Source organism: Danio aesculapii, chromosome 8 (assembly GCF_903798145.1).
Source record: "Danio aesculapii chromosome 8, fDanAes4.1, whole genome shotgun sequence".
NCBI classification, from domain to species: Eukaryota; Metazoa; Chordata; class Actinopteri; order Cypriniformes; family Danionidae; genus Danio; species Danio aesculapii.
Genome location: NC_079442.1, coordinates 18404216 through 18430487, shown reverse-complemented (window position 1 = coordinate 18430487; position 26272 = coordinate 18404216). Strand labels below are relative to the sequence as shown.

General features: G+C 34.8%; 1 protein-coding gene across 1 annotated transcript; it reads left to right on the top strand.

Moving 5' to 3' along the window:
- Positions 1-900: 900 nt before the first annotated feature.
- Positions 901-26007, top strand: mlec (malectin). Its single transcript, XM_056463349.1, has 6 exons — positions 901-1315; positions 3768-3972; positions 7072-7250; positions 11537-11713; positions 19258-19315; positions 21196-26007. The coding sequence occupies exons 2-6, from the start codon at positions 3771-3773 to the stop codon at positions 21435-21437; spliced, it is 858 nt and encodes a 285-aa protein (XP_056319324.1). The 5' UTR covers positions 901-1315; positions 3768-3770; the 3' UTR covers positions 21438-26007.
- The last annotated feature ends 265 nt before the right edge of the window (positions 26008-26272 follow it).

Here is a 26272-nt window from a genome sequence, read left to right as displayed (position 1 = left end):
TTCAGTCCATACTGTAAATAATATTGTGGTTTTGTTTATCCATCTATCTTAAAATGTTTGGTAATTAATTGATTGCACTTTTAATAATGAAATAATGATTAATAATGAAATGATTTATGAAGTATTTTTTATTGATTTAATGATTTAATTATAAAATAAATAAAATAATTGACTTTTTATAAATGTATTATTATTGTTGTTGTTGTTAATATTATTATTATTATTATTATTATCATCATCATTATCATTATTATTATTATTATTATTATTATTATTATTATTATTATTATTATTATTATTATTATTATTATCATCATCATCATCATCATTATCATTGTTATTATTATTATTATTATTATTATCATCATCATTATCATTATTATTATTTTTTTTTTATTATTATTTTTTATTATTATCATTATTATTGTTATAAAACATCAAAACCTTTTTCATGAAACCAGTTTGAAACTATAACTAATTTTTTTTTCGGCCTATGGATTTAACATATGTAGTTTGTAACATATTTTACAATAATTACTCATTATTAAATAAATAATAGTGATAAATATAATCAATTAAAGGTTAATAATTTAATTCTGTATCTTTATGTTGCCCGTTAAAATAAAACAGTTCCGCTCTCTAGCTGCCTATGAATCAACCAATGAACTGAAGCCAGCTAATTTATGCGAGGAAGTGAGTGAAAGTTGATACACTTGATTTGCTAGTTCTGAACACTTCCATCGACCCTGATTGGTCAGAGCCCGCCGGACTTGACGAAGCCATTCTTCCTACAAACAAATCAAACGCCACAATCTGTCATTTGGCTGCTCGTGATTGGCTGATAGCGGAAAAGTCCCGTCTCCCCCGGAACCTGTCTATCAAGTTAGTCTGTCTCTCCTTACTGTTCCATCCCTTCAACCTGCGCTGCTGACTGCACATACCCACAGTACTGACGCGGCCCTCCCGGTCAGAAATAGCCGTCATTTCAGTCGCAAAAAAGCCCAAAACACATGTATTGCGCGGTTTACAAGCGCAGAATAACCACGGCGTGATCTTGTGTTAAAGGAGAGCGAGCACGCGCCGCACACACGGGCGCAGATGTGAGGGAATATACCTGCAGACTCCAGCTGCCAGCCACACTGATGACAGAGCAAGAGGGAAGTCAGTTAGCCAGCTAACGTTAACCACCCGCAGCCAAACCCGACTAACAGGCAGGTAAATGAGCGGCGATCTGGACGGCAAAACGACAACCTGCAACTGGAGAATCTGAACGGAGCCGGTCGTGCACTACTGAGAGTGTTTCGCTGACTGCACAGTAAGTCACACACATACATTTGGCTTTCCACACGTCAAATTTGATAACCCTGGGCCATTATGGAAACCAGGTTATCAATTTCAAACTGTCGCACACTGTTGACTTTTCCTCACCTTCGGGTTAGGGAGTAATCCAGGGTTTTCACATTTCAGCTGTATATCCTGGGTTAACCTTATTTGCATATGCATGATGTCGGTAACTGATTGGACGCGTAACTACACCTCGAGACGTGTCCAGCGTTCATTTGAGGAAACTGTCGCCACATAAATAATGAAAACGAATTATGGAGACAATTCTTATTGCTTGTCGGTCGTTTTCTCGTGTTTTTGGGCTGACGCTGAAGCAAACAATGCGTTGAAGTTTGTGCAACTGTATATGGCGTATGAATAATTAATTAGGGGAGCCGCGAGGCAGTATTTGGTTGGTTGCTTAACAACGTGCTGTCATATTCTAGTGAATCGTCATTTTTCCTCATAAGGCCTTGATACTGTAATTCAGGGTATACAAGGTTGACCCAGGGTTTAAAGTCATGTTCACTCTATTAAAATTGACATACTTTACAATAAAATTTCATTAGTTAATTTTAATGTGTTTATTTATTAAAATGACCTAAGAATGAACAATACTTGTACAGCAGGAATGTCCAAACTCAGTCCTGGAGGGTCAGTGTCCTGCATAGTTTTGCTCCAACTTGCCTCAACACAATCCGCAGGGTCTATAAAAGTCTTAATGTCTTAAATTTCAAATACTAAATTTGAGGTCTTAAAGTCTTAAGGTCACAGAAATATTGTCTTGTAGGTCTTAAATCATTTTAAACCCAATCGATTCAACATGTATTCAATCACCAATAATATATCTCAATAAAACTTCTAGCAAAACTCTATTTATAATTAACACCATAACAGTTTGTTGTGCATACGTTTCGTTTAGTTAAGCTTTTATTTTTAAAGATTTTTTAAAGTTAGTATGTATACAACAAGAGTCTGCTTGTTTTGATGCATCATTTTAAAAATGTGGCTAAGAAACAACTAATTACAATTAGTTTTTTGATTGGGCAAGTAAAAAACTTCTTCTGGGCCATTTAAAAAAATCATTTCAGCGTTAAGCTCTATATAAGTCTAAAATGTATTTCTTGTCTTAAAAAGGTCTTAAGTCTTAAATATTAGACTTGGTGAAACCTGCAGAAACCCTGTATCTATGAATTTTTTTAATGTACTATTTTACTAGAAAAATCAGGAAGCTGTATGTTGCTATTAATATTTTGGCTTAAATTTGGTTTTTATTATTCAAATGGCCAAATTCACACTGAGGAAAGTTTAATGTGCTGGTCAGTTTATTATTTGCCTAAAACATGACAGCAGGTTCACAGTTTTTAATTTTAAACTTTTAACAGATTCATTTTTTCTAATGATCTATGTGGTAAATTTGTATTTTAAAAGTAATAAGTATAAAATATTAAGTAGTTTTTATATTTTTTTTATTCTAAGTCTTTAAGAAATGTTTTTGGTACATTAATATTGTGATTATGATGAACACTCAACAAGCTAATCCAGAACAAGAATAGTGCTTAAAAATCAGTAAAATGCATTATTTAAACCTCAAATGAAAAGAAAATGAGGCGAAGATCTGCAAAAAGGTCCACTTTTTGAGGGAAAAAAAGAAGCACTCTTTTCACTAAGCTGGCTACCGGCCTGTATTTGGTATGGAGGTAAAGTTGGTTTTATATTCGCACTTTGTTCATTTTAACTGTCCCTATATTTACCATGCTAATTTGGATCTGAAATCTCATTTAAGTATGACTTCAAAACAACATTAGAACTATTTCATTGACTGTGAACAATGTTGTACTTTGATAGCCATTGGCTGCAAATCTGATTTCCCTCTTTAGAATTTGCAAAGAATACATTTCTGAAATGATATTATAAAGGAGAATGTCTGTGCGAATATAAAACCAAACGCAATGTATTTGGTTGGTAAATATGGTAGTATTCATTATGTACTTTGAACTAATGTTTGTATTTTTAAAGTAATATAATGTTTAAAACCCAAAATAGAAAATGAAGGAAAATGACACGGTTCATTTAACTGATTAATTCAGTGTTTGCTCCTCAAAATAGTAAACAATAGGTCCTGTGCTGTCAGAAGAATTGTTGGTTGTTTTATATTTTTGTCATAGTAGTTATATATTTATCTACTTGTAGCTTACTTCACACTCTTTCATGGTTAAAAACAGTAGTGCTGGGATTTATTTTTGGTATCTGTTGCTCTGCCTACTTTAATTTGATTGGCCACATTGGCCAATTTTAACATCGATGAGCTCTTTAAGGCATGTTACAGTACATTCTAACAGAAAACAGCAGCAATTTATAAATAAAAATGTCAGTTCTTGTTCAGATTTTCACTCACTTCCTTTTTTCTTGATTCTTTCTCGTTTCCTCTTGGACATTTGTAGGCCATGAAGAGGGTGACATTGCGCTGTTCTGCCCGGCTTGTAATCGCGGCTTTGTGGCTGTTGGTGGAAGTGTGTCGGGCTGAGAGCGGGGCCCAGATCCTGGCTGAACGGGTCATCTGGGCTGTGAACGCCGGCGGGGACACGCACACAGACGTGCACGGCATTCAGTTTAAAAAAGATCCACTGGAAGGAAAAGTAGGCAAAGGTGAGTCCTTGAGAATGTTTGGCATTGAAGAAGAGGTGTTTTTCACAAGCCGTCTGCACAAAAAGTGGCTATTGTTGTGGTTGTGAAAGAATGAATAAGTGTCTATGTCGTGTACAGATGATGAACAAAATTCTTAACGCCTTGTCTTGGTTTATAAAGAACCTTTGTATTGGTTTACAATATTTGCTGGAGAGTTTAGCTCCAATCCTGATTAAAGGTGCCTACCTTTTGATATTTTAATGATTAGTGTTATAATAAATATCGATATGTTTTGATACATGTATTGATATTCGATACTGAAATACTTACATGATACAGTCTTGCTTTAGAGACCGACTTTGCTCTGTTGCTTGTCGATATGACCATTGTCCCTTTTTTGCCCTTTAAATCACTAAAGTTAATATACAGTAGGTAATGTAATCTCCCACTAAGTTAGTGAAGGGATTTTAGCTGGCAAGAAAAAAAAAAGCCGAAACTTTCAAAAACACATTGATTTAGATACGGTTGTACTAAACATTAGTGTAATGCAGTATTGAGAATTCAGTAATTTACCCTCAATGTGTTTCAGAGTGCTATGGCAAACAGGGTAATGCAAGTGTTCAGCATAGCGCTATGTATGTGCGTTGATTATATGTGAAGTAAATGCCAAAAAATATGTTTATCATATAAATGGTCATGTATCATCTAGCACTAGCGGGTTATATACGAGAGATTTGCTAGTGTTTATGCAGTTTTTGTTAATATTAGTTAGTAAAAACAGTCAACGTTAGTTCTGGTCCATTAAATAATATTGATTTATAAGTAGGCATGTAACGATTTTCAAATCGAACTGAAAAAAAAAAAAAACATGATTCACCACCTACGTTTTGAACTGCAATAGGCAGTAACAAACCGAGGTTCACCTTTCCCATCTCCCCACCAAGCTCCTCACTGAGCCCCCCGCACACCACGATGTCCTCGCTGCAGTCTGTAGCACGATTACGTACCGGATCAAGTCTAATATGTAGTGGACATTGTAACATTCATGCTACTGTGATGGTTGGGTTTAAGGTTGGGGTAGGTGTAGATGTTAACGACACTCAATGTAATCTGTAACTTAATAATCAATAAAACATGTTACAATATTAGATATTTAAGCAAATATTGACACAGTGAATTAGTGTTTATGTAAACGGTGCATGGTCAGTCAACAACTCTAGTGGAGGAACTTAAAAAATAAAAAATCAAGTCCGGTGTAATTTACATTACGCGTATTGGAGTATTTTGGCTTCCCTGTTAAATATAAGGGTGACTGTAGAAGTTGTGGTGACACCTAAATGCATGTCGTTCTAGGTTATTAAATGTGTTTTCTGTCACTTCCTGCTTAGCCTGCATTTATGTATTCAGTGTATAGCTACACAATTAATAATTAAAAAATCTGGATCTCCTATCAAACACCCACACAACCTAAATTATAAATGATTGTGATTTGAATATGATTATTAATCCTTCTATGCGGTGCGCTCAAATCTGTTTGACTGAGAAAGATATTCAGTTTTTAGCCAGTATAATTTCTGAGTTACAAATGAGCAAACAGCACAGAAGTACTGGAATAACAGTTTGTAGTTTAGATATAAACGCTGATGTGTTGTCTATTGTATGTTGCGGCATCGCTCTGAGTGTCCCCAGTTCGAATTTTGGCCCTTGGACGTTTCCCAATCCTACACTTCTCTCTCTCCCACTTCATTTCCTATCAACCTACTGTCCTGTCAAATTAAGGCAAAAATGCCAAAAATAAGTTTAAAAATGTGATGTGATAAATTGAAATCGCCATTTTAAAAGCAACTTGATGCTCCAAATGAAGGTTGCAGCAATTTCATTGCTTAGCCAATAGGTGGCGACAACCAACCATTGAAAATGTGTCACTGAATAATTTTTTTTGCAAATAATTCATTTATTAAGGAAACATGAAGTTTTTATGAGTGAGTTATTGAATGACAAATAAAATCAGACAAAAAAGATCAATATTAGATGCGCAAGATTATAATGTTACATTTATACATTTATCATTATCAGCAGCAGTAGCGAAGGTTGTTTTTCACATTACACTAAGTATAAAATATTTATTTTTAAAACTGTAATCATTAATCTGATTGTTTTTTTGATTTAATTTTTTATTAAAATCACAGGTTCTATGAGTTATTTTTGTTAAAACCCAAAAGTACTGTTGATATTGTTATAAATATAGAGCAAATTACATTTGTCTCCTTGTTTCGGATTCAAAAAATGATCCAATCCGAGACTCAACCTGTGAAATGATCCCAACAGTGAGATTTGTGATCCGTTGCACCAGCACTAGTAAAAGTATCCTAAAGAGTAGTTCCTTTTTCTAAAGGTTTACTCGCCTTTGGGTCTTTTCAAATCTGTGTTGTTCTCTTTCATATGTGGAACACCAGAAATGGATATTTAGAAACCGTATCGACTTTCACTTCATTGAAGATGATACTAGAAGTAAATGTCATTGTGTTTCTTGAATATCATGTGGTTTTGGAAACTTGAGAGTGAGTAAATGGTAACAAAGGTCATTTGAGTGAACTATCCCCTTTTAAATATATTAATAAATATTACAGGTATTTTGTTTGCACTGCATTTGCTTGTATTTCAGTATGATCATTTGATTTTCTGTTATGAAGTAAAAGACTGATTTTCAGCTCGTCTGGCTTATTAGTAGTCAGTTATTAGAGCTGTCGATCATATCAGGAAGTTCATGTCGCTTGAAATGTGATGACTGTCACTTCCTGAGTCATATGAGAAGTAGAGCACATGTCTGGGCCTGCAGAGCACATTTAAAACTGTGTAAAGGCATTATGTGTTTGGTCAGATTTCATATTCTTGCATCATCGGCACCAGAAAAAGATTAGTATTGTGAATGTGGTATTTCCTTTTCCACCCGGCTCTTCATTGGCTATAAATAGATATTGGAACGCAGCCTGATTAAAACCTTGCTCTCATTTGACATTTTCCCCAAAATGTTATGAAATGAAATGACAAAATGTCATGTGTATCTGTACCCAAACTCACTTTTTTTGTTTGTTTGGTTTGTTTGTCTTTCTCCTTCAGCATCAGACTATGGTGTGCGTCTGCCTATCCTGCGCTCCAGCCCAGAGGATCAGATTCTCTATCAGACAGAGAGATACAATGAGGACACATTCGGTTATGAAGTGCCCATCAGAGAAGAAGGAGACTACATACTGGTCATGAAATATGCTGAGGTTTACTTCGCTCAGTCTCAACAAAAGGTGTGGGTTTGTGAGTTCTGCTGTGCATGGGTCAGAAATGATGAGGGATTGGCTTTCCTTACATCTCCCCTATCTTTCAATGTCTCCTCCTCTTCCCTAACACATAATCCAGTAGTTGTTGCTTCAGTTCGGTTCTGGTGCCAATTCAGAATACACTTTAAAGGGGAAATGAAGCACTCAGTCAAGTTTACCTTATTTTGTACATTGGATTCCCCTTTTAATGAAAATATATTAAACTCGATTAATGTAACCATTTAGAAGATAATGGCATGTTTTACAATCGATTTTAGACCTAGGGCTCCGCCATCTTGGAGTGTCGCTGTGTCTGACGTCCCAGGGTTGGTTCCGTTCCCTCAGCTGAATGGATACAATGGAAGTAAAGGAGACTGTAAAGCCTTTATTTGCTTAAACAAAAAAGTTTGTTTAATATATTTTCATTAAAGTGGAATCCAATGTACAAAATAAGGTAAACTTGACTGAGTGCTTCATTTCCCCTTTAATTTTTCCTCAGCTTTAACACTAATGCAACTACTGGGAATCACATGTTTCCACCATCCCTTAATGATCCTGTATTTAGGCAATGGTATGCAAAAGGTTTAAGAAATTTTCAGGATCTGTATAGAATTTATTTATTTTTTTGTAACTATGCACACCTTTCCTCTGTAATAGAGTCGTCAGAATCCCATTTTTTTAGATTCTTACAGGCTGCCTAAGTTACAGGTATGGGAAGAGTTACCGCAACTAAACCCTCAACACAAATTACAAATTTCTAAAATCTATGGGTGCATTTTAAGCTTGGATGATTGTTCTCTTAAAATTAAAAAATCTTGGGTAAATGAATTGGGACTATGTTTTGAGGAAGAATGGTGGCTTGGTGCGCTACAGAGAATACGTTCCAGTACAATTTGTGCTCTCCTTAGCCTGATACAATTTAAAGTATTTCATAGAATCCACTTCTCAAAAACAAGGCTATCTGACATTTTTCCCAGTAATGATGATAGATGTGACCGATGTCGTGCACCAAGGTGTCATTTAAGTCGTATGTTCTTTATGTGCCCTCTGTTACAGAATTATTGGATTAAAAATTTTACAATTCTGTTGCAGGTAATTATAGACCCATCCCCTGATGTTGCCATTTTTGGGATTCCAAAGATTTGGTCCCAGTTCAATTCTAAACAACTTGATATTTTGGCCTTTACCTCATTATTAGCTAGGCGTCGTATTTTACTTTACTGGAAATCAAATAAGCCTCCAACTACACCCCAATGACTTGTAGATATCATGCATTTTCTAAAATTGGAAAAGGTTAGATGTTCTGGGAAAACTAATTTCTTTAAAAAGTGGCAATGTTTTATAACTTATTTTAACTCTCTTAAGGTCTTGCCTTCTATTTAATAGATGCACTCTCCTTCCTTTTTAATTAATTTATCTTGTAATAATAAAATTTTTGTTTGTTTTTAACTATTACAATTTTATATTATTTAATTGTAAATATTTACTTTCAATAACTATTTGTACTGATATAGTGTTTGTTTTATCACAATCAAAAATTTGAACGTAGAAATTATGCAGGATTTTAATGGGATAGTTCAGTCAAAAGAAAATTCTTTTATTTTCTCATCCTTCGGTTGTTGCAAAAATGTTGAACACAAAGGAAGATATCCTAAAGAATGTTGGATAAAAGCAGCCATTGATGTTCATAGTATGTTTTTTACCCTCACATTGTTTTGTATATCTTCCTTTGTGTTCAGCAGAAGAAAGAAATTCATAAAAGTTGAGTGAGGAAATTGAAATTTTCATGCTAAATTTTTTCCGTTTAACCAGAAAAGTATAAAACGGTTTGAATATTGTCTATACATCAGACCCCCTAGTTTTTCAAGATTTGTTTTTGTGATTTTTATTTGTGATAAAAATTATTGATTTTGTGGCGGTAATTCCCAGAAATTTGCGGACAATTTTGCGATTTAAAAAAAATGTATATATAAATGTAAAATTACATGTATTTACCAGGTAGCCAACTATGTTGGGTGTGCAATCTGAAACAATGACACAAATCATAAATATAAAGCTTCTTTATTTTGGTCTCCTGTCAAGAAAAGATCTGAAACAGTAGGGATTAAGCCAAAGGAAGGTTGTATTACTCTTAATTTTTATCCACGATCTTATTTTTCTCAGATTTCACTCCCTGGAGCATTTGACATTGTCACACATAGGACATGCCTTAGGACTTGCCCTACCATAATACACCTAAAACACGGATTGCCGTAAAACTTTTCAATGGCAGGGAAAGAGTTCGCCAAAATATTTTATCGATTTGATGCACATCATAATACCAGCCATACATGTAAAGCACAAATAATGGCCTTCAATTCGGTCATGTCAAGCGGCAGTCACCCTTGAACCAACCTCATCTCCACCTGTCTGTTCTATTGCTCAATTTGCTCCAACTTTCTTTTGCAGTCTGAAGCGAGTCAAATGCACAAAACGCCCAATTCGCGCCACAAGATGTCTATATCTCATCTTTGCTATGACTTCACATGTAAGTCACTCGCACTTCATCTGCTTACTGCACAAGCTGAAAACTCCCTCGCCTCCATTCAATAATGTAATGATTGTGAGGGAGCAGGTGAGACATCATATTTCGAGAGACATTCAAATACATCACGTCTGCTGCGTATGCGACGTTCTATAAGTCATGTAAAACAATTTATTGCAAGCTGAAATAAATATAATTTTATGGTTCCGAATGTAATGTTTTATGAGATTTTAATTTTTTTTTTCGATTACTTTACGTTTAATTAAGAATTTTGCATGATCGCAAAAATTTGCGACACTTTGTTGATTTTGCGGAATCGCGAAAACTAGGGGGTCTGATACAATAACATATGTCTTGTTTATTTTTATTGTTTGAAGGGGAATAAACAAACAACAAAACATACTGTCGTATATTACTACCATGATATATTGAAAACTAAAAACTATAATGTCATTAAGTGTAAAAATTAGAGCTGTGGCGTAAAATTGATTCGAGAAATTATTTTTTGAATGCATTGTGATTCTCTCTTGAATCTATTCCAACCTGGGTTTTTATCAACAGAAAAACTGTATGTTTTGTGACAGCCGTACTCCTCTTACCTCCAATTCCTTATACGTACCACTTGTACCTAAAATGATCATTGGTAAAGTTAAGAAAAGTTTAAGGAAATTACAACAGTGTTTATAGTGAGCTGTGTTTACATTAATCTTGTGGCATAAAAGCAGAGGTGCTTGAACATTGGACTCGCACAAGCCCTCATTTTTTCACAGACATTTTAGTGTATGGTTAAAAAATAGCCTAGATTGCCAATAAATGCCAAACTCAGAATCAATTCCTGAGTAAATCGCAACACCATTTCCACTGAGCCGTACATTTCGGTACAGTACAGTGTGGTATGCATTTATGCCTGCATGTTTCCTCTGTCAGACGAACTGAGATGTATTTTAATATTGTGCTGCACTGTTTAATACTGTAATTTTATTTATTTTTGGCACCATTTCCTAAAAGCCACGGTATACCACAAATGAAATCAAAGAACGAACTAAAAAGATGACATTTCAAACAAAATCCAGCTAAAACAAGTTTGAAACAGCACACTAAAGCGAACTAATGGGGGAGTTCATTTGGCAACTATTTGTCCATGGCGATTGGTGGGTCACCATCTATAAGGCGTAAGAATTGATCCATTAATTACAATGCATCAATTGGTCACTGCAGCTCTACTAACAATGGTTTATAGCAACCAGTTCTGTAATTCAATGTTTAAAAGGAGACTCAGTCGATAGTACATTAGAGACATTAAAGACTAGTAGTCTTTAGTCTAGATAGTACATTTAAAGACCTTTTAAAAAGATATTTCACCCAGAAATGACAATTTCCTCACCATTTACTTGCACTCAAGTGGTTCTAAACATTTATGAATTGCTTTGTTGAACACCAAACAAAATATTGTGAAGAATGTTGTAAAACATCAGCCACTGACATCCATAGTAGAAACAAATAAAATAATAGAAATTAAGCTTATCTTATTTTTTATGTTTATTATCATAAATGTAGCATTGAATGATGAACAATCTTTTACCCATATTTTTCCATTTTCTTTTTAATATTGACACTAAAAATATCACCTCCATATGCAGTCAGTCTTGTAGACATTTTGACATGGTAATGTTTAATAATTCATGTTACTTCAAATCTCCAATATTTTCCCCTCATGATGTCCTTTCTTTCTTGGTCTTTTCTTTCTCAGGTTTTTGACGTGCGTTTAAACGGCCATGTTGTGGTGAAAGATCTGGATATCTTTGACCGTGTGGGTCACAGCACAGCTCACGATGAAATAGTGCCATTCTCCATAAAAAGAGGAAAACTGAGTGTGCACGGCGAAGTATCCACTTTTAATGGGAAGCTCACTGTAGAGTTTGTTAAGGTAAGACTTGAACTGTATTTTTCGGATGCCTAGGGGTTGGTGATATTAACAAAATAAATCTCAGTGTTTTTATGGACTTTTTTTGTAATTAAACTATATTTTGCTGAGTGTGTTAGTGCTTTTACCCTGGATTGTTTAGACCTGTCAGTAATCAATAAATTCCAATAGTGAAACCACTTGTAGGTGGTGTCAAGCCCCTATATTAAAGGGCACCTATGATGAAAATAATCTTTTGTAAAAGCTGTTTGGACAGAACTGTGTGTAGGTATAGTTTGCCCACCGTCATATTGGAGTCATATAAAGACAGCTAGCCTTTTTTATTTCCTGATGTTAAAATAGGATCCAAATCTCTTCCATTTTGACACCCATCGCAACGTGACGTAGGATTACGAGTTCCTCGGCCACCAAATTGATTGACAGCCGCATATTAACATGTCTCCGTAGTAACACGTATAATCATATCAACAAGACAGGACGTACGCAAAGCAAAGGGGATTAAAAGATCTGTTCAGCTCGCTGTGATCATCAAGCATCATCAAATGTGATCAAGAATGAGTTTTACAAGATTAAAAAGTTTTTAAAACAGTGCATGTTTGTAACTAATTACAGCGATTTTTTTTTTTTTTTTTTTTTTTTTTTTTTTTTTTTTTTTTTTTTTTTTTTTTTTTTTTTTTTTTTTTTTTTTTTTTAACCGCCTTTATCACCACAGCCGCATTTCAGTACAATTATAAACACTTCCCTGTTTGTGGACGTTAAATCTGGTTTATTTTGTACATTAGCATAACAGTTATCCATACAGCAGTGGATATTAACATGTATCCTTTCACATTTGCATGCAAAAACAGTGCAAAGTTAGACGACATTGTGTGATTCATCGTTGCAGAAAGGCTTGAATTATCTCCACAACAAATACATCAAATAATTATTGGCAAAGTTCTTACTGTAGTATTTCTCACAAATGTTACGTGAGATCTGCTTCCTTCATGTCTGTCACTGTGCTGTTTATCTGACGCAGCCGAGACACACTAGCAGAACTAGCATTAAAGACACAAACAACAAAACAGCCACATATTGTTTAGAGCAGAAAATCACAATATTCTGAAAGGTATAATAAATAGGTATAATCTGATGGGTGTTTTGAGCTGGAACAGGCGCATTCTGGAGACACTCTTAAATAAAAAAAAAAAAAAATTAATTCTCTTGGAGAAAACTTTTTTTAAATCTTGAAAAAGGGGTAAAATAGGTGCCCTTTAAAGAGGGATTCATTGATTACTCATTCAAATGATTCATTCAAAACGGTTGATTAATTTAGAAACGTAGAAAGTAACTGATGTGTGTTTCCTCCGGCTTCGTGATTCATTCAGTAATCATTCTAATATGCTGATTTTCTAATTTGCTGACATCTCTTATTAACAGCAGTGGAAAAAAGGTTGCGTTGCTTCATATTTTAGTGAAACTGGCATATATATATATATATATATATATATATATATATATATATATATATATATATATATATATATATATATATATATATATATATATATATATATATATATATATATATATATATATATATATATATATATATATATAGCTTCTTTTTATATATATATATAAGCTTCTTATAACATTTATAAGTAGTAATTTAATAGTAAGAAATTAATAAAAGTTCAAATGTTTAATATGGTGGGGTTGTATGCTAAACTAGCAGTATCCCACTGTACTTCAAAAACAGAGATAGCCATTTGAGTTCTGAATGAGCTAAATAGGCTCAACACACCTGTTTACCGTAGTAAAAAGCACTTTCTATATTCAAGCACATTTTTTGTTACCATGTATTAAATAAATAAAACTGCCACTTTTCTATTTAAACAGCAAATTTAAATATATTTATATTTTAAAACTATAGGCTAATCCACATATTTCATGATCTGAATCACAATAATAAATAAGGATTTTTAATACAAGACAGCACATGATGTTTGTATCTCTGTCTGTGACTCTGACAGTTAAAATGAGTACATTCACTAAGTGGTTCTGTCACTGTCTTTAATCCTTTCTGTGCAAGACTGTATGGTATAGCTATTGCTACATGCACTAACACAAAATGTGTTTTATATTGGTAGTTTATTTTGAAATTAAATTAGCGAAATGTTCGATAAGAGCCACTTTTTCGAGGAAACGGTTGTGATTATGAGGAGCACCAATGAAACAGTAGATGGGAAACCCGATTGCTCCTCTGTGACATTGGGGTACAAGTGAAACAAGTGTATCTATTGCAAAGAACTGTAAATAAGCAGATATTATAACAATCTATAGATAAACGCACACCTTGTTCTCTCACTCTGCACAGCTGTGGTTTGCTGATCAAATGAAAAACAAAAGGCGGGGAGGAGCTGAATTCTTCCGCTGTTTTCATATCAAATTAAAAGTTTTAGGGAGTCTGAGTACAAATATACGGGGGCTACAGCCCCCCTAAAATAGGCCTAGCAACGCCCATGTTGCTAACTGATCTATTTTAATCAATCGAATGTATCCCATAGTAGTACAGTCTATGCTGTAGTATAGATTGTACCATTTCAACAAGATATGTTTTCTTTAAATGAACAGAATTAACAAAGTCAGTGGTTTCCGCTTCAACACAGTAACATCCCTAATAGCAAACACGTGTCTTTTTGTGACAGCTATGCCGTCATCTTTTATTGAATAAAGCGGACATTGATCAATCTAATAAGGCATGCTATTTATGTTCCTCCTTGCTGAAGGAACATTGATTGGAAATGGTGAGGTTGTTATCCAGTTACACACACACACTCAAGCTCAGTATTTCCAAGAAGATGGATTCTGTCAAAACTAATTGTGTTGGCTTGGAGCGTTTTATTTGTTCCCATAGTGCAATTTAATAGATTATTTCAAAGCTGCTCTGTTTTTTTATGTAAACAGCAGACTTTTTTTTGTGGCTAGTGGGGTTTGTGTCTGTGTACATTGAGCATGATGGCAATCCAGAGGGAAGACGTCATTAATGGATATGAGGATGCAGCACAACACATTAACGTGTCTGTCAGTCGTCGGATAAAACATCTCACTCATTTAAACTCCACATGAAATTAAAATTGACATTGTATGTTTTTTGAGCCAAATCCTGACTTTTCTTTGATTTGGGCCAAATATATTCTGGAAACCGTATCGCTCGCTCGACACCTTGCTACGCTGCAGGTGCTCAAAAAAACACGGCATTACTATTGACACCGAGCGTTCAGTTCGAAAACAAACTCTCCAGTGGACACGTTTACACTAATACTTTTTCGTTTTAAAATGCAAAAGTTTTGCTACAGTTACACCTTCCGTGTTCACTATCCCAGAGTTTTCGAGCCCTGAAATGCTGAAAAGTCCATTTTTTGTTTTAAAACACTACTGTGTGGAATGGGGAAAAACTGAGACTTCTGAAAACAGAGGCATAGCTGATTGGGGCCTTTTCTCAATATAAAGTAGCCTACACAAAGTTCAGACTTTCATCCTCTCCTTGTAAGTTTAGACTTCGCAAGATTATAACAAACTCCTGAGGACACGTCGGGTAAATCTTCAAATGTAACGGCAGTGTACTTCTATAACGTCATTTAACCTGGCTACGGTTCACTATCTTAACAATAAAATGAAAACATGACATAAAGCAATGTTTCATTAATTTTTTTATTAACAATTTAAACATAACAGAGACCAAAAATGTTAAGGCATCGTGTACCGCCATCTTCACTGTATGCAAATTTATAACAAAACAAAAGCCTAATAACTGGCTTAGAGCTGCACGATTAATCAAAAAAAGATCGTGATCTCGATTCGACCCCCTGGACGATCTGAATCCAGCATTTCTATGATTCTGCCAATCGTATTTTTAAGTTCAGGAGAAAAGTAAAGGCGGCTGCACAAGTCTTCTCATTGTTTCACATGTGTTGCTCGGCGACATGGACACCTCCAAATGATGTTAAAAGAGTCACATACTGTATTTATAAGGTATAATTTCCCACAGAAATGTCATTTTTGTCTTCATGTAATGATGTAATGCGAGCTGCTGACCCTGAGCTCTTACCACAGAGAGGGTGGGAGCGCGTCTACTTTAGTGAACAGAAACTGCATAGGCTGTGAATAACAGGTAATAAAGTTGTAAATAAGTTCAGTTAGTCGTTTGGGAGCCACGCGGGGAGTATGAACCACACTTAGCAGTGAAAATGAAACCGAAAATGCACCAACATCATTTAAATAATCTGATCGCATTTTATAATACGACAAGCATTTATTATGTTTTTCTAGTTGTGCATAAGAATAAATGTTTAACTATTAATGGTGAAATAATGTTTTGTGTCAGTATACTTAGTCTAGCCTATATAATGTAAGAGAGAATCTGATAATGTGAAATGTCTGATTTTACCAGTGAATAAATGATCTAATAATGTGAGTAATTGTAAAATGAATTTGAATAATTGTATTCTGATGTCATCACTTTACAGTGCTTCAATGACCAGGACATATTTAAAGTTTAAGTCCTCCATTCAAAGTCTATTTAATATTTAGCATTTTAACCAAAAGTAGACCTGCACATAATATTATTGTTGTTTTATCATATGTTTGAGAAATAACAATAATAATGGCCTACTTGTATTATCCTTTATTTTACATCTATAGAATCGTGAGAAAATCGTGATCTTTATTTTAAGCAAAAAAAAAATGTAATTCTCATTTTAGCCAGAATCGTGCAGCTCTAAACTGCCTCCCTTCATTTTCATTGAAAAATATGAAACATTAGGCTGTGTGGTTTTGACAATATGTGCTTAATGTCAGGCACACATTAAAGATTATCAGAGGAAAAGCATGGTGAAATACGAAATAGCTGTCTCTTGCTGAATATAATAATCAGTAGCCTAAGCTATAATTTTAATAATTATAAAAGTATGAAGTACATTAAATTTATACACTATAGGAAATAAAGGCAAGCAGTCGGTCAAACGTGCGGAATCGGTGTACGTAGTTACATAAATTAATAATAGGTATATTAACTTATCTTTGCGCGCGGCCACAACACATTACCTGAGAACAAGAGGGCTGATGGATTCAAAAGACAGACTTGTTAGATATAGGTCTACACAAGATGAAGTATAGATCGGATTTAACAACCACAGGGAGATGAGATCCACCGGCAGATTCGGGATGGACTGGCCGACGTTCGGCTGCTCTTAGTCGGGCAGGTGTGCTCAGAGTTCCTGCTGACTGCCAGGAGCTCAGACGGGAGAATACGCTGAAGCAGCTTTCAGTGCATGCCAGAGTGTGTGTATAGTCACGTGATGCGAGTTTTCAGCGGTGTAGTGTTGACGGAGAGTTTTTCAGAAATGCTAGGTGAAACGTCAGTGTGGACGTGGATCGTTTTTGTTCTAAAATGCCCTTTTAAAACTAAAATGTATTAATGTAAACAGCCTAAGGTGAAACATTATTCTGTGCAAGTTAATCCACTAGAGAAAAAAATAAAAAACTTTCTTTTGCTGATCTCTAATCAAAATCTGACCATTTACTTCTGCGCTGAGATGGCTGTCCTTTACTGAGGATGTCAGTTTGACAGCTTGGGCGAATTATGCTTAACTACACCCCTCCAGTTGTTTGTTTTTCTGCATTTGAAAGATGAGATGTCTTCAAAAAATGTATCTTCTTTCATTTTCTAATAAGCAAAATTTGAAAAACACAAATGCACGCAGGACTTATCCATATCTTGAATTGGTTCTGGATTTATTTTGATCGTAATTGCTACACTGTTAAAAATAAATCCGTAAAAGTTACGGTAAAAAAACAGCAGCTGTGGCTGCTAGTATTTTACCGTTAAAAATACGACACAAATCGTAAAAGTAATTTCTCATTTTTACAGTAAACTACCGTATTTCATTAATTTATAGAGGTAATATGTCTGTATTTTGAATTACCAACATCTACCCATCTTTTGATGCCCAGATAGACACGTAACAGCCATATGCAGGTGGTGATGAGAATGTTACATAATGAACTAATGCTCATCACAAATAACTTTTCCCACAAGCAGAAAAGTGTATCAGTGTATAGAAGGTGCTCAGTGTCATTCACACAGCTACTAAACACCTGTATGGTAAGACGCATAAAATTAAAGTCATGAAATAAACACTGTTTATCAACATTAGATGTAACATAATTCTCTAATGTACAGAACTGATAGGGGAACAAATAAAAAGATCCATAGTAATGTCAACCAAAAGCATAAAAAGGGATGTGCCATACAGGAATTCTGGGAAAGTCAATTTACGGTTATTCGCCATATATATTAAGGAAACATACTGTTAACCAGGTTACGTACTTTTACTGTAGCATTGTTACAGTTTTTTTTTGTTTTTTTTTACAGTTGAAATCACGACCATTTTTTACAGTGTATAAAAACCCGTAAAATAGAAAACAATTATTTTCAACCATTTAATGCAATTGAAGTATATCTTCTATTATTCCTAAATTGAATTTGTAGCATCTTTAAGGCTGATTTATACTTCTGCATCAAGCGCATTCATATGGTCTGGCGCAGCCTTTGCGCGGTCGCATAGCCCTCGCCATGGCTGAGGGCAACGCTGACACGCACCTTTTAAAAAATGTAGCTACACATCACTATGATGCATAGCGCAAGCTCTGTGATTATTTGATTTGGTAGTGGTGCGAGTGTGGGCAGTGTTGAGAGCCGCGTGAGCCCGATTGAGCCTGAAGTGTTGAGTCCTGTGGAGGAGTTTCGGATGGAAACTTTTGTTTTGCGTTTACCTTTTGATTAAAGTTGTTGCACGTCCACCAACTCTCGCCTCTGAATGAGCGAGTTTTAGCAACTTGTAAATTAAGGAAGTGTTTAGAAAAAAAACAAAACACCTGTGAAGAAACTCGACCCAGAAAAACATAAACGCCTACTGCCAGCGGAAGTGTTCTTGCAGAGCAACACAAACAGCACGCAGAAGTATAAATGCATGGCTACACTCAAAGCAGGCACTGTGGGTCACACCAATCACTCGACACAGAAGGTTAAATCAGCTTTTATTCGTTAACTCTTCGTTTTGCTGGTTAAGGAACATTTCTTATTATGGGTTAAAACATTTTTTTCAAAGTTATGCCGCTTCATGTTTTCAGCGTAACTATTGAGCGATACATTCAACTCTATATTCATTGATCTTTAAGAAAAATAAACACTTTTTAAATTGTTGTTAAATTCAGTTTTATGTTACTGATTATTTAGATGTTTTGATTAATGCAATTATATTCAACATTAAAAATGAAAAAAAAAACTATCTTTGTATTTATTTATTTATTTATTTAAAGCCAAAACTGCTGCCGCTGAGAGCCACTGACCTTGCTTGTCTTTTATTCACTGCCGGATGCCCTTCAGGCCAAAAGCCACATTGAATATATTGGAATGGATTTGCATATTTTCTCCATGACTTTGCATGCATTCATCCACTGTAAACGGTGAACCATAATCTATTCATCTCTTGTGTCCACAGGGTTACTATGACAACCCCAAGATATGTGCTCTATATGTGATGAAGGGCAAACTAGAGGGTAAGACGGACCACTGGGATTGGTCGAGTTGCACATCGTCCCTCTTTTAGGGCCCTATGATTTCTGTGATTTCTTTGAAATTGTAGACAGAATCGCCAAGTCCGTTTATGAAATGCAGTATAATTTTGAGTGAATAATTCAAAAATAGATCTGTATGTTGAATAAAACTATATGAACTAGTGTTTATAAATATACTCAATGTAAAGACTGTTGTGTTGTTTAGAGACTTCATTTTATTAAATCTTTATCATTAAATAAATACGTTTCACATATTTGAAATAATTATAACTGTAATTAAAAATGAAATCAAAGAATTGAAACAGAAAATTCTACAGAATTTGTACAGCTTTTACTGAATAAATTTTTTAGTCTTTAATTATTTGAGCAATTGCAATTACAATTTTAGATGCTTGTTCAAACTACTTATTTCAAATGAAATTAACCAAATCAACACAATTCTTCAGTATTTTTTGGGACAACTTAATTGTTTCATGTTTAATCCACTTGAATTTGTAAAAACAATGACGTTAACTTAATCGATTTGTGTTGGGACAACATGAAGGACTTGCGTGGAACCCAGCACTTTTTGCAGGGAACTTTAAAACGCAAGACATGGAACTTGGAAAAATATAAACAATGTTGGATGTAGCATTTCTTTATTTATACGTTTTGCTTTTTTTTTTTTTATATACATTTGAAATGTTTTTTAATGTCTGCAATTTAATTGAACCATTAAAGCAAACAAATGAAGGCAAAAATAAAATTATTAGAATTAGTTCCCTTAAAGCATTATTTTTGGTAAATCACTTTCAAATAATTAGACATGTTTATCAATTAATACAGTTCAATTTAGTCTTTAATGTAAAATTCAGGGAAAAGAAATGAATCAGAGAGAAACAAACAAATTTGGAGGAGAAAAAACATATATAATTTATAAAATAGGCCAATGTAGTTTTTGCTGAAAGATTTAAATATATATGAATAATTATACATGTTTATTAATTATTAAAATATCATATTAGATTAGATTCGACGTTATTGTTATTACACATGTACAAGTACAAACGAAATGCAGTTTAGGTCCAACCAGGAGTGCAATAGAAGCAAGTGCAGGATACAGGTATAAGTTATAAAGTGCAGTTATAAAAAAACTATGGTAATATTTACAGATGGATGTACTATGAACATATACAGGTTGTATTAACTATAAACAGAGATTAACAATAGATGAATATATGTACAGGTTTCCATTTATAATCAGAGGTATGAAGATAGATATGAACATAATTACAAATGTATATGTACAGTGGGTATGTACAATTCAAAATGAATTGAATGAATCAGTGCAATCTAGTGCGACCAACATGCATTTTTTTAAATAGTGTAGTGATTATGGGGAGTATAAGTTATGAGGAGAGTGTGGGGGTGTATGAGGGGGCAAAAGAGTCAGTTGGAGGGCAGAGTTCAAAAGGGAGACAGTTCTGGGGGAAAAGCTGTTCCTCTGTCTGATGGTTTTTGTCCGGGAGCCTGAAGCGCCTGCCGGAAGGTAGGATAGATGTTTAACCATTAAACGGAATCTAGAAAAATAAATAAAACAGCAACTAATTTTTTTGTTTTAGACTAAGTAAATCTAATTTTAGGAAAATATAAAAAGATTTTTAGGGCCCTAAAAAGTTAGCAAATAAATTGTTTCATGATTGAAATAAATTTTACTTGTCTTATTTTGTGCAACGTTTATCATTCAAATTTTAATTTAACCATCAAAACAAAACAAAAATTGATTTTTTTAAAATAAAATTTGTTTCAAAAAGTGTCATCCTACTATTTTTACTGTTTTAAAACTATTGTGTCTTCCTAACAAGCGCTGTTTTGTTTCTCAGATGTGCCAAAACTGCAGCCTCATCCTGGTCTAGAAAAGCGAGAGGAAGAGGAGGAAGAAGAAGAGGAGGGCGAGGGCCCAGAGGGCGAAAAGAAGAGCACCTCCACTGCTCCCAAAAACCCAGTTCGCTCCGGCCCACGAACCCCCAACCCCTACGCCACTGACAACAGCAGCCTGATGTTCCCTATACTAGTGGCTTTCGGGGTCTTCATCCCAACCCTCTTCTGCCTCTGCCGCCTGTGAGGGAGAACAAGTGAACGTGAGGGCGGACGGGCGGAAGGAAGGACATCAGGCTGTGGAGTGGTGGGGGGTTTGACGCACAGCCGTGGGACAGGCACAAAAACAGACTGACGTTATAACAGATAGACAGACAGACGGAGAGCAAAAGATGAGCGAGAGACCTGCAGAAACAAGGAGGTTTCAGGTATTGCTAGTTATTGAAAGAGGAGACCCAGAAAATGTAAGGATTTGGAGGGAGAGTTCATTTCGTGTGTGTGTTGTGCTTGTGTTTGTACACATTTAATAGCAGTTTTAGTTTGAGGAGATCTGAGAGGTACCGATTGAAATGCACGCGCATAAACACACACACACACAAGTTTGCGGCAGGAATAACCTCTTTATAAACCTGGTTTGTCTGGTCTGGCAGGTGATTCTGAGGTTGAGAAACTCCTAGATCACCTGATAAAGTTATTGGTTTGAAGCTTTTTATTTTTGATCAGCTGTGGTGTTGATCTGCTGTTGCTGTTTGGTTTGTTTGATTGTTTTATAATTATTTTTGGCCTCCTTATTGGAGGCAGAAATGGTACGAGAGTTTTAAGGAGCTGTTTTGATTTGATTTAATTTGGTTAATGCACCTCAGCAGCAGGTTATAAAGCATTATTAAATTAGAAATTCTCCCAAAATATGAAAATCTGCTGGAAATTGATGTAATCTTGGTGACATTTTTTTCTTCTAAAATGGATAGTTCACTCCAAAATTCTAATTGTCATCATTTACTCACCCTTTGCTTGTTTCAAACCAGTTTGAGGCTTTTTTTTTGTTCAGTTGAACACAAAAGGAGATATTTTGAAGAATGTTGGGAACCTGTAACCGTTGACTCTTGTTTTTGTTTTCTACTATGAAATTTAATAGTAACAGTTTTCAAAATCCTTCAAAATATCTTCTTTTGTGTTCAATAGGAACAAGTAAATGTTGAGTACATGATCACAGAATAGTCAATCCTGTTAAGTAGAACATTAAAGGAGATTTTAAGCTTTATTAAAAGTAAAAGTCAATAGCTATCAGCACTTTGAGAGTAAATAAAACATACAGGTGAAAGAAAATTAATACATGTGGCTCCTGACAGTATGTTGAGCTCTTATGAAGCAAAACTGAATCTTTAAGGATAATTTTGTAGCTAATCTTATGTTGTTGTTTTTTTTGCACAGACTGACTCTTCATAAGACTTCACATGTAGTATTATTAGGAACCACAGGGATTCCTTTTGTTTTGTCTTTATTTTGTTTTGTATTTTGAGTCTTAAAGTGCCAGCAGCAGTTGACTTTCATTTTAGGAACCACAAATAACCACAGTTTTAGTTAAAAGTCATCTTTAATGTTCTGCCGAAGAAAGAAAGTCGCCCACAACCTGTAAATTAACAGCAGATCTTCATTTTTGGGGGTGAATCTTTACTTTCCTCACTTTTTATTTCCCTTAAACTCATACAAGCGTCTATCACACATTTTCTGCAGCTTCATTATTTGTTGTTATAATTTAAAGTGTTAGTTCAGTTCAAAATGTTATCATTTACTCACCCTCAGTTTGTTCCAAATACTATATATGTTTTAATCTTTCCGGAACACAAGTAGTCGGATATTTAAATTACAATTTAGAGATTTTGGTCGCAAGACTGAAGTCTATTCACCCAAAATAGATACAATAATTTTATATGATTTACAGATTTGACTTAGACTTATCTAAACTAGTGAAGTTTATTCTTGTGCGAGTTTTTGTTAACGTGTTGAATATTTGCGTGAACAATTTCAAGCACAGAAATCTCATATTTCATTAAAGATATCTTATTTTGAGTTCCAAATATGATCAAAATCTTCTGGGTTGGGCACGACATGAGCGAGTAAATATGACCTTTCATTTTAAGTTGAACTAACTCTTCAAATTTACCTGGTGACCTGCTTTCTCATTCTTCGATCGCAATTTGTCAATACCTTCAGCGTCACAAAGCAGACATAAATTATTCTCTTTTCCCCATTTAGTCTCTGAATAACGCAATGTCTGAATAGCGTATTTCTTTCTTTTGAAGAGTGTATAATTGCTGCCCTTTTTTAGGTGGGAACATGAGATTGTAACAAAGGGTCTTTTGGGTCCTGCATTGGACTAAAGTGCTTTTTATGGTGTCAAACACCCTCAATTTCCCCAGTTTCATGATGTCTAGGATAGTAATTCAAGTACTGCAATCGTGACGTCAAGAATGGGAATTGCTACTGGTTCCCTCAAGTTTCAATTGATGAGTGAAACATGGTCTGTGCTTAACATAACTTGACGATACCTGGATATTTTGTTCTACATCTGAACCACACACACTGACACTGCAAATGTTTTGATCTACTTGCATAGTAGAAACACATATTGTTAAAAATAAAATTCTGTTGTTTGCTTTTGAGTGTGTGTAATTCAGTTGTTAGAACAAAACATCAAGTATCGTCAAGTTATTAAATTACTCATGATTTCCCTATGAGTTTTAATGGAAGACCCCACTTTATTTTGGAAATGGACTCATTTTAAAACTTCATAGGTCAAAAATGTAAACAGTTTTTGACAACTTTTCTAATTAAAGCTTGATTGTTCTGTGGTTACATTGTCTACTAAGACCGATGGAAAACGAAAGTTGATATTTAGGTCAATATGGCCAGCAACAATACTTCAGCACCATATTGGCCTAGTCTCTTTACATGATGTAACTTAAGAAGAGTCAAACTTTTAAATGTTTTTGAGAGAGATGCTAATGGTCTAATCTGATTCAATGATTTATGCTAAGCTAAGCTAAAAAATGGATTCCAAAATAGCAAAAAAGTGTTCCTTTACTTGGGAGCAGTGGTCAATTTCTGGGGTTTGAGATCACTGCTACAACACCCTGTTGGTTAATGTGAATAATGGCGTCTTAATTAACATCGCAAAAGGGCTCGATGATTTATTACACAGTAGAGAGAAGTATAGATGCTCACAAGTCATTACATTTTGTCACTTCGACTTTTTTTCTTTTGGCCATTGTTGGTTTTCTCTTGATTTTTACCAGTGCCACCAAAGAAACATGGATTTGCGTCATTCTGAAAACCACCATCGTGTTTGTGGTGTGAGAATGAAAGAGAGAAATAGTTCACTTTGTGAAATGGTTGAGAAATAGTTCAACAGACCCATGCCCGCCATACACTGTGAGGTATGGATGCAGAAGCATGAATTTTCTATTCAAGATGGCAAATTTCATTTGCATTCTGCCTCGTCCATCTTTTTCTCAGCATGTTTTGGTTTACAACTGTTGTCTTGCTATTGTTTTGCAGTACTTTTCCTCTGCATCCTTTTTGTTTTGCTCCAGCAAGCCTGCCTTCAAATGTGACTTGGTGTCGAGAGACAATGCTAAAACATTAGATCAGAATCTCAAAGTGCGAGTGCTGCCGTTTCACAGAGTTTCTTTCGTGAAAACTTATAAAAAATGCCTTCACCTTATCAAAAGTTGGATGAAAGCACAGGCTTTGCCTCTATTTGCTTTTTGTTTGTTTTTTAAAATGGAAAACAATCATAAAACATAAGGCACCTTTTTTATTCGTCAGAGTCCTGGAGTTTTTGTCGCCAAAGTTGTTTTCTTTTTCTTAAAAGCGTTCACACGGTGCATGTGTATATAAGGTACTTGGTTTGTTGTGCCATACGGTTATTTTTCTTGCCGGAATATTATTATTGCTCCTTATTTTGTCCATAATGGCTATTGGGGTGTCTGGGTTTTTATATATGTTACCTAGATTGAACGGCGGCCTTGAGTTGTTTTAGTTTTAGATGATTACAGATTTGACTTGATTTGCAGCCACATCGACACACTGACGATTGTCAGAAAGAGGTTAATTTACCGTGGGGTTTTTATGTTGTATAATTTAAGCAAATGGGTTGAATATTAAAAATATTAAAAGACTTTATTTTCCAGAAAGTAGTTGTTTTTATTTCCTCAGGATCTTTTGGATTGATTACTTTTTTATGATGCGTGTTTTACTATTGCACTTCCTGGTGTTGTTTTAAAAGCGTTTGTTTGTTTGTGCGAGTTTTTTTCCTTTTTATTTTTATTATTTTGCTATGCATTGTGTACTTTTAATTCCTTGTTGCCTTAAATTTGAATACATCCTCATGTGCTTTACCATTTTGTGCTTTCTGTTCTTATTTCTGTTGGTTGATTTGTTGCATGCTTTTTTTTCATTGTTTTGCCATCTGAAAAACAGTAATGTTGTGTTTGATTTGTCCTGCACAAATGCGCAACATCTTGGACAATAGCCAAAGACCACACGGAGGCCTTTCATTGTGCCCTCCTTCATAAACTTGTATTGCTTCATGCCACACAATCTGCTGCGTTTGCGAGGGATGCAGTTTCTCTGTTAATGTTAGTCATGTTTAACTACCTGTCCCCTCTTGACCCTCCTCCCTCACAACTGAAGAGAACATGGGACCTGAAATAGTATTGGATCGGTTTCCTCCACACTGTCTTTACTGAAGGCTTCTGAAGTGGGAACTGCATATTAATGCTGTTTCTTTTTAATAAATGTGCTATTTTATCTAACTGGCTTTGTGTTTGTTTGTTTTATGAGGTCATTTTTGTGGACTCATTTATGAGAGGCTATTGAAAATCAGGTTGAGAACATAATATTGTATGTATGTATTTATACATTTGCCTCACGCAGTGAAACACATGTTCCATAGAGTTGATCTGGTTGCTGATTGTTGGTCTACGTTGCTGGATATTTGCAGGAACTGGAACACCATCTTATACGATGATCCAGAGGATCTCAAACATGCTCAATGGATAATATGTCAGGTGACTGTTG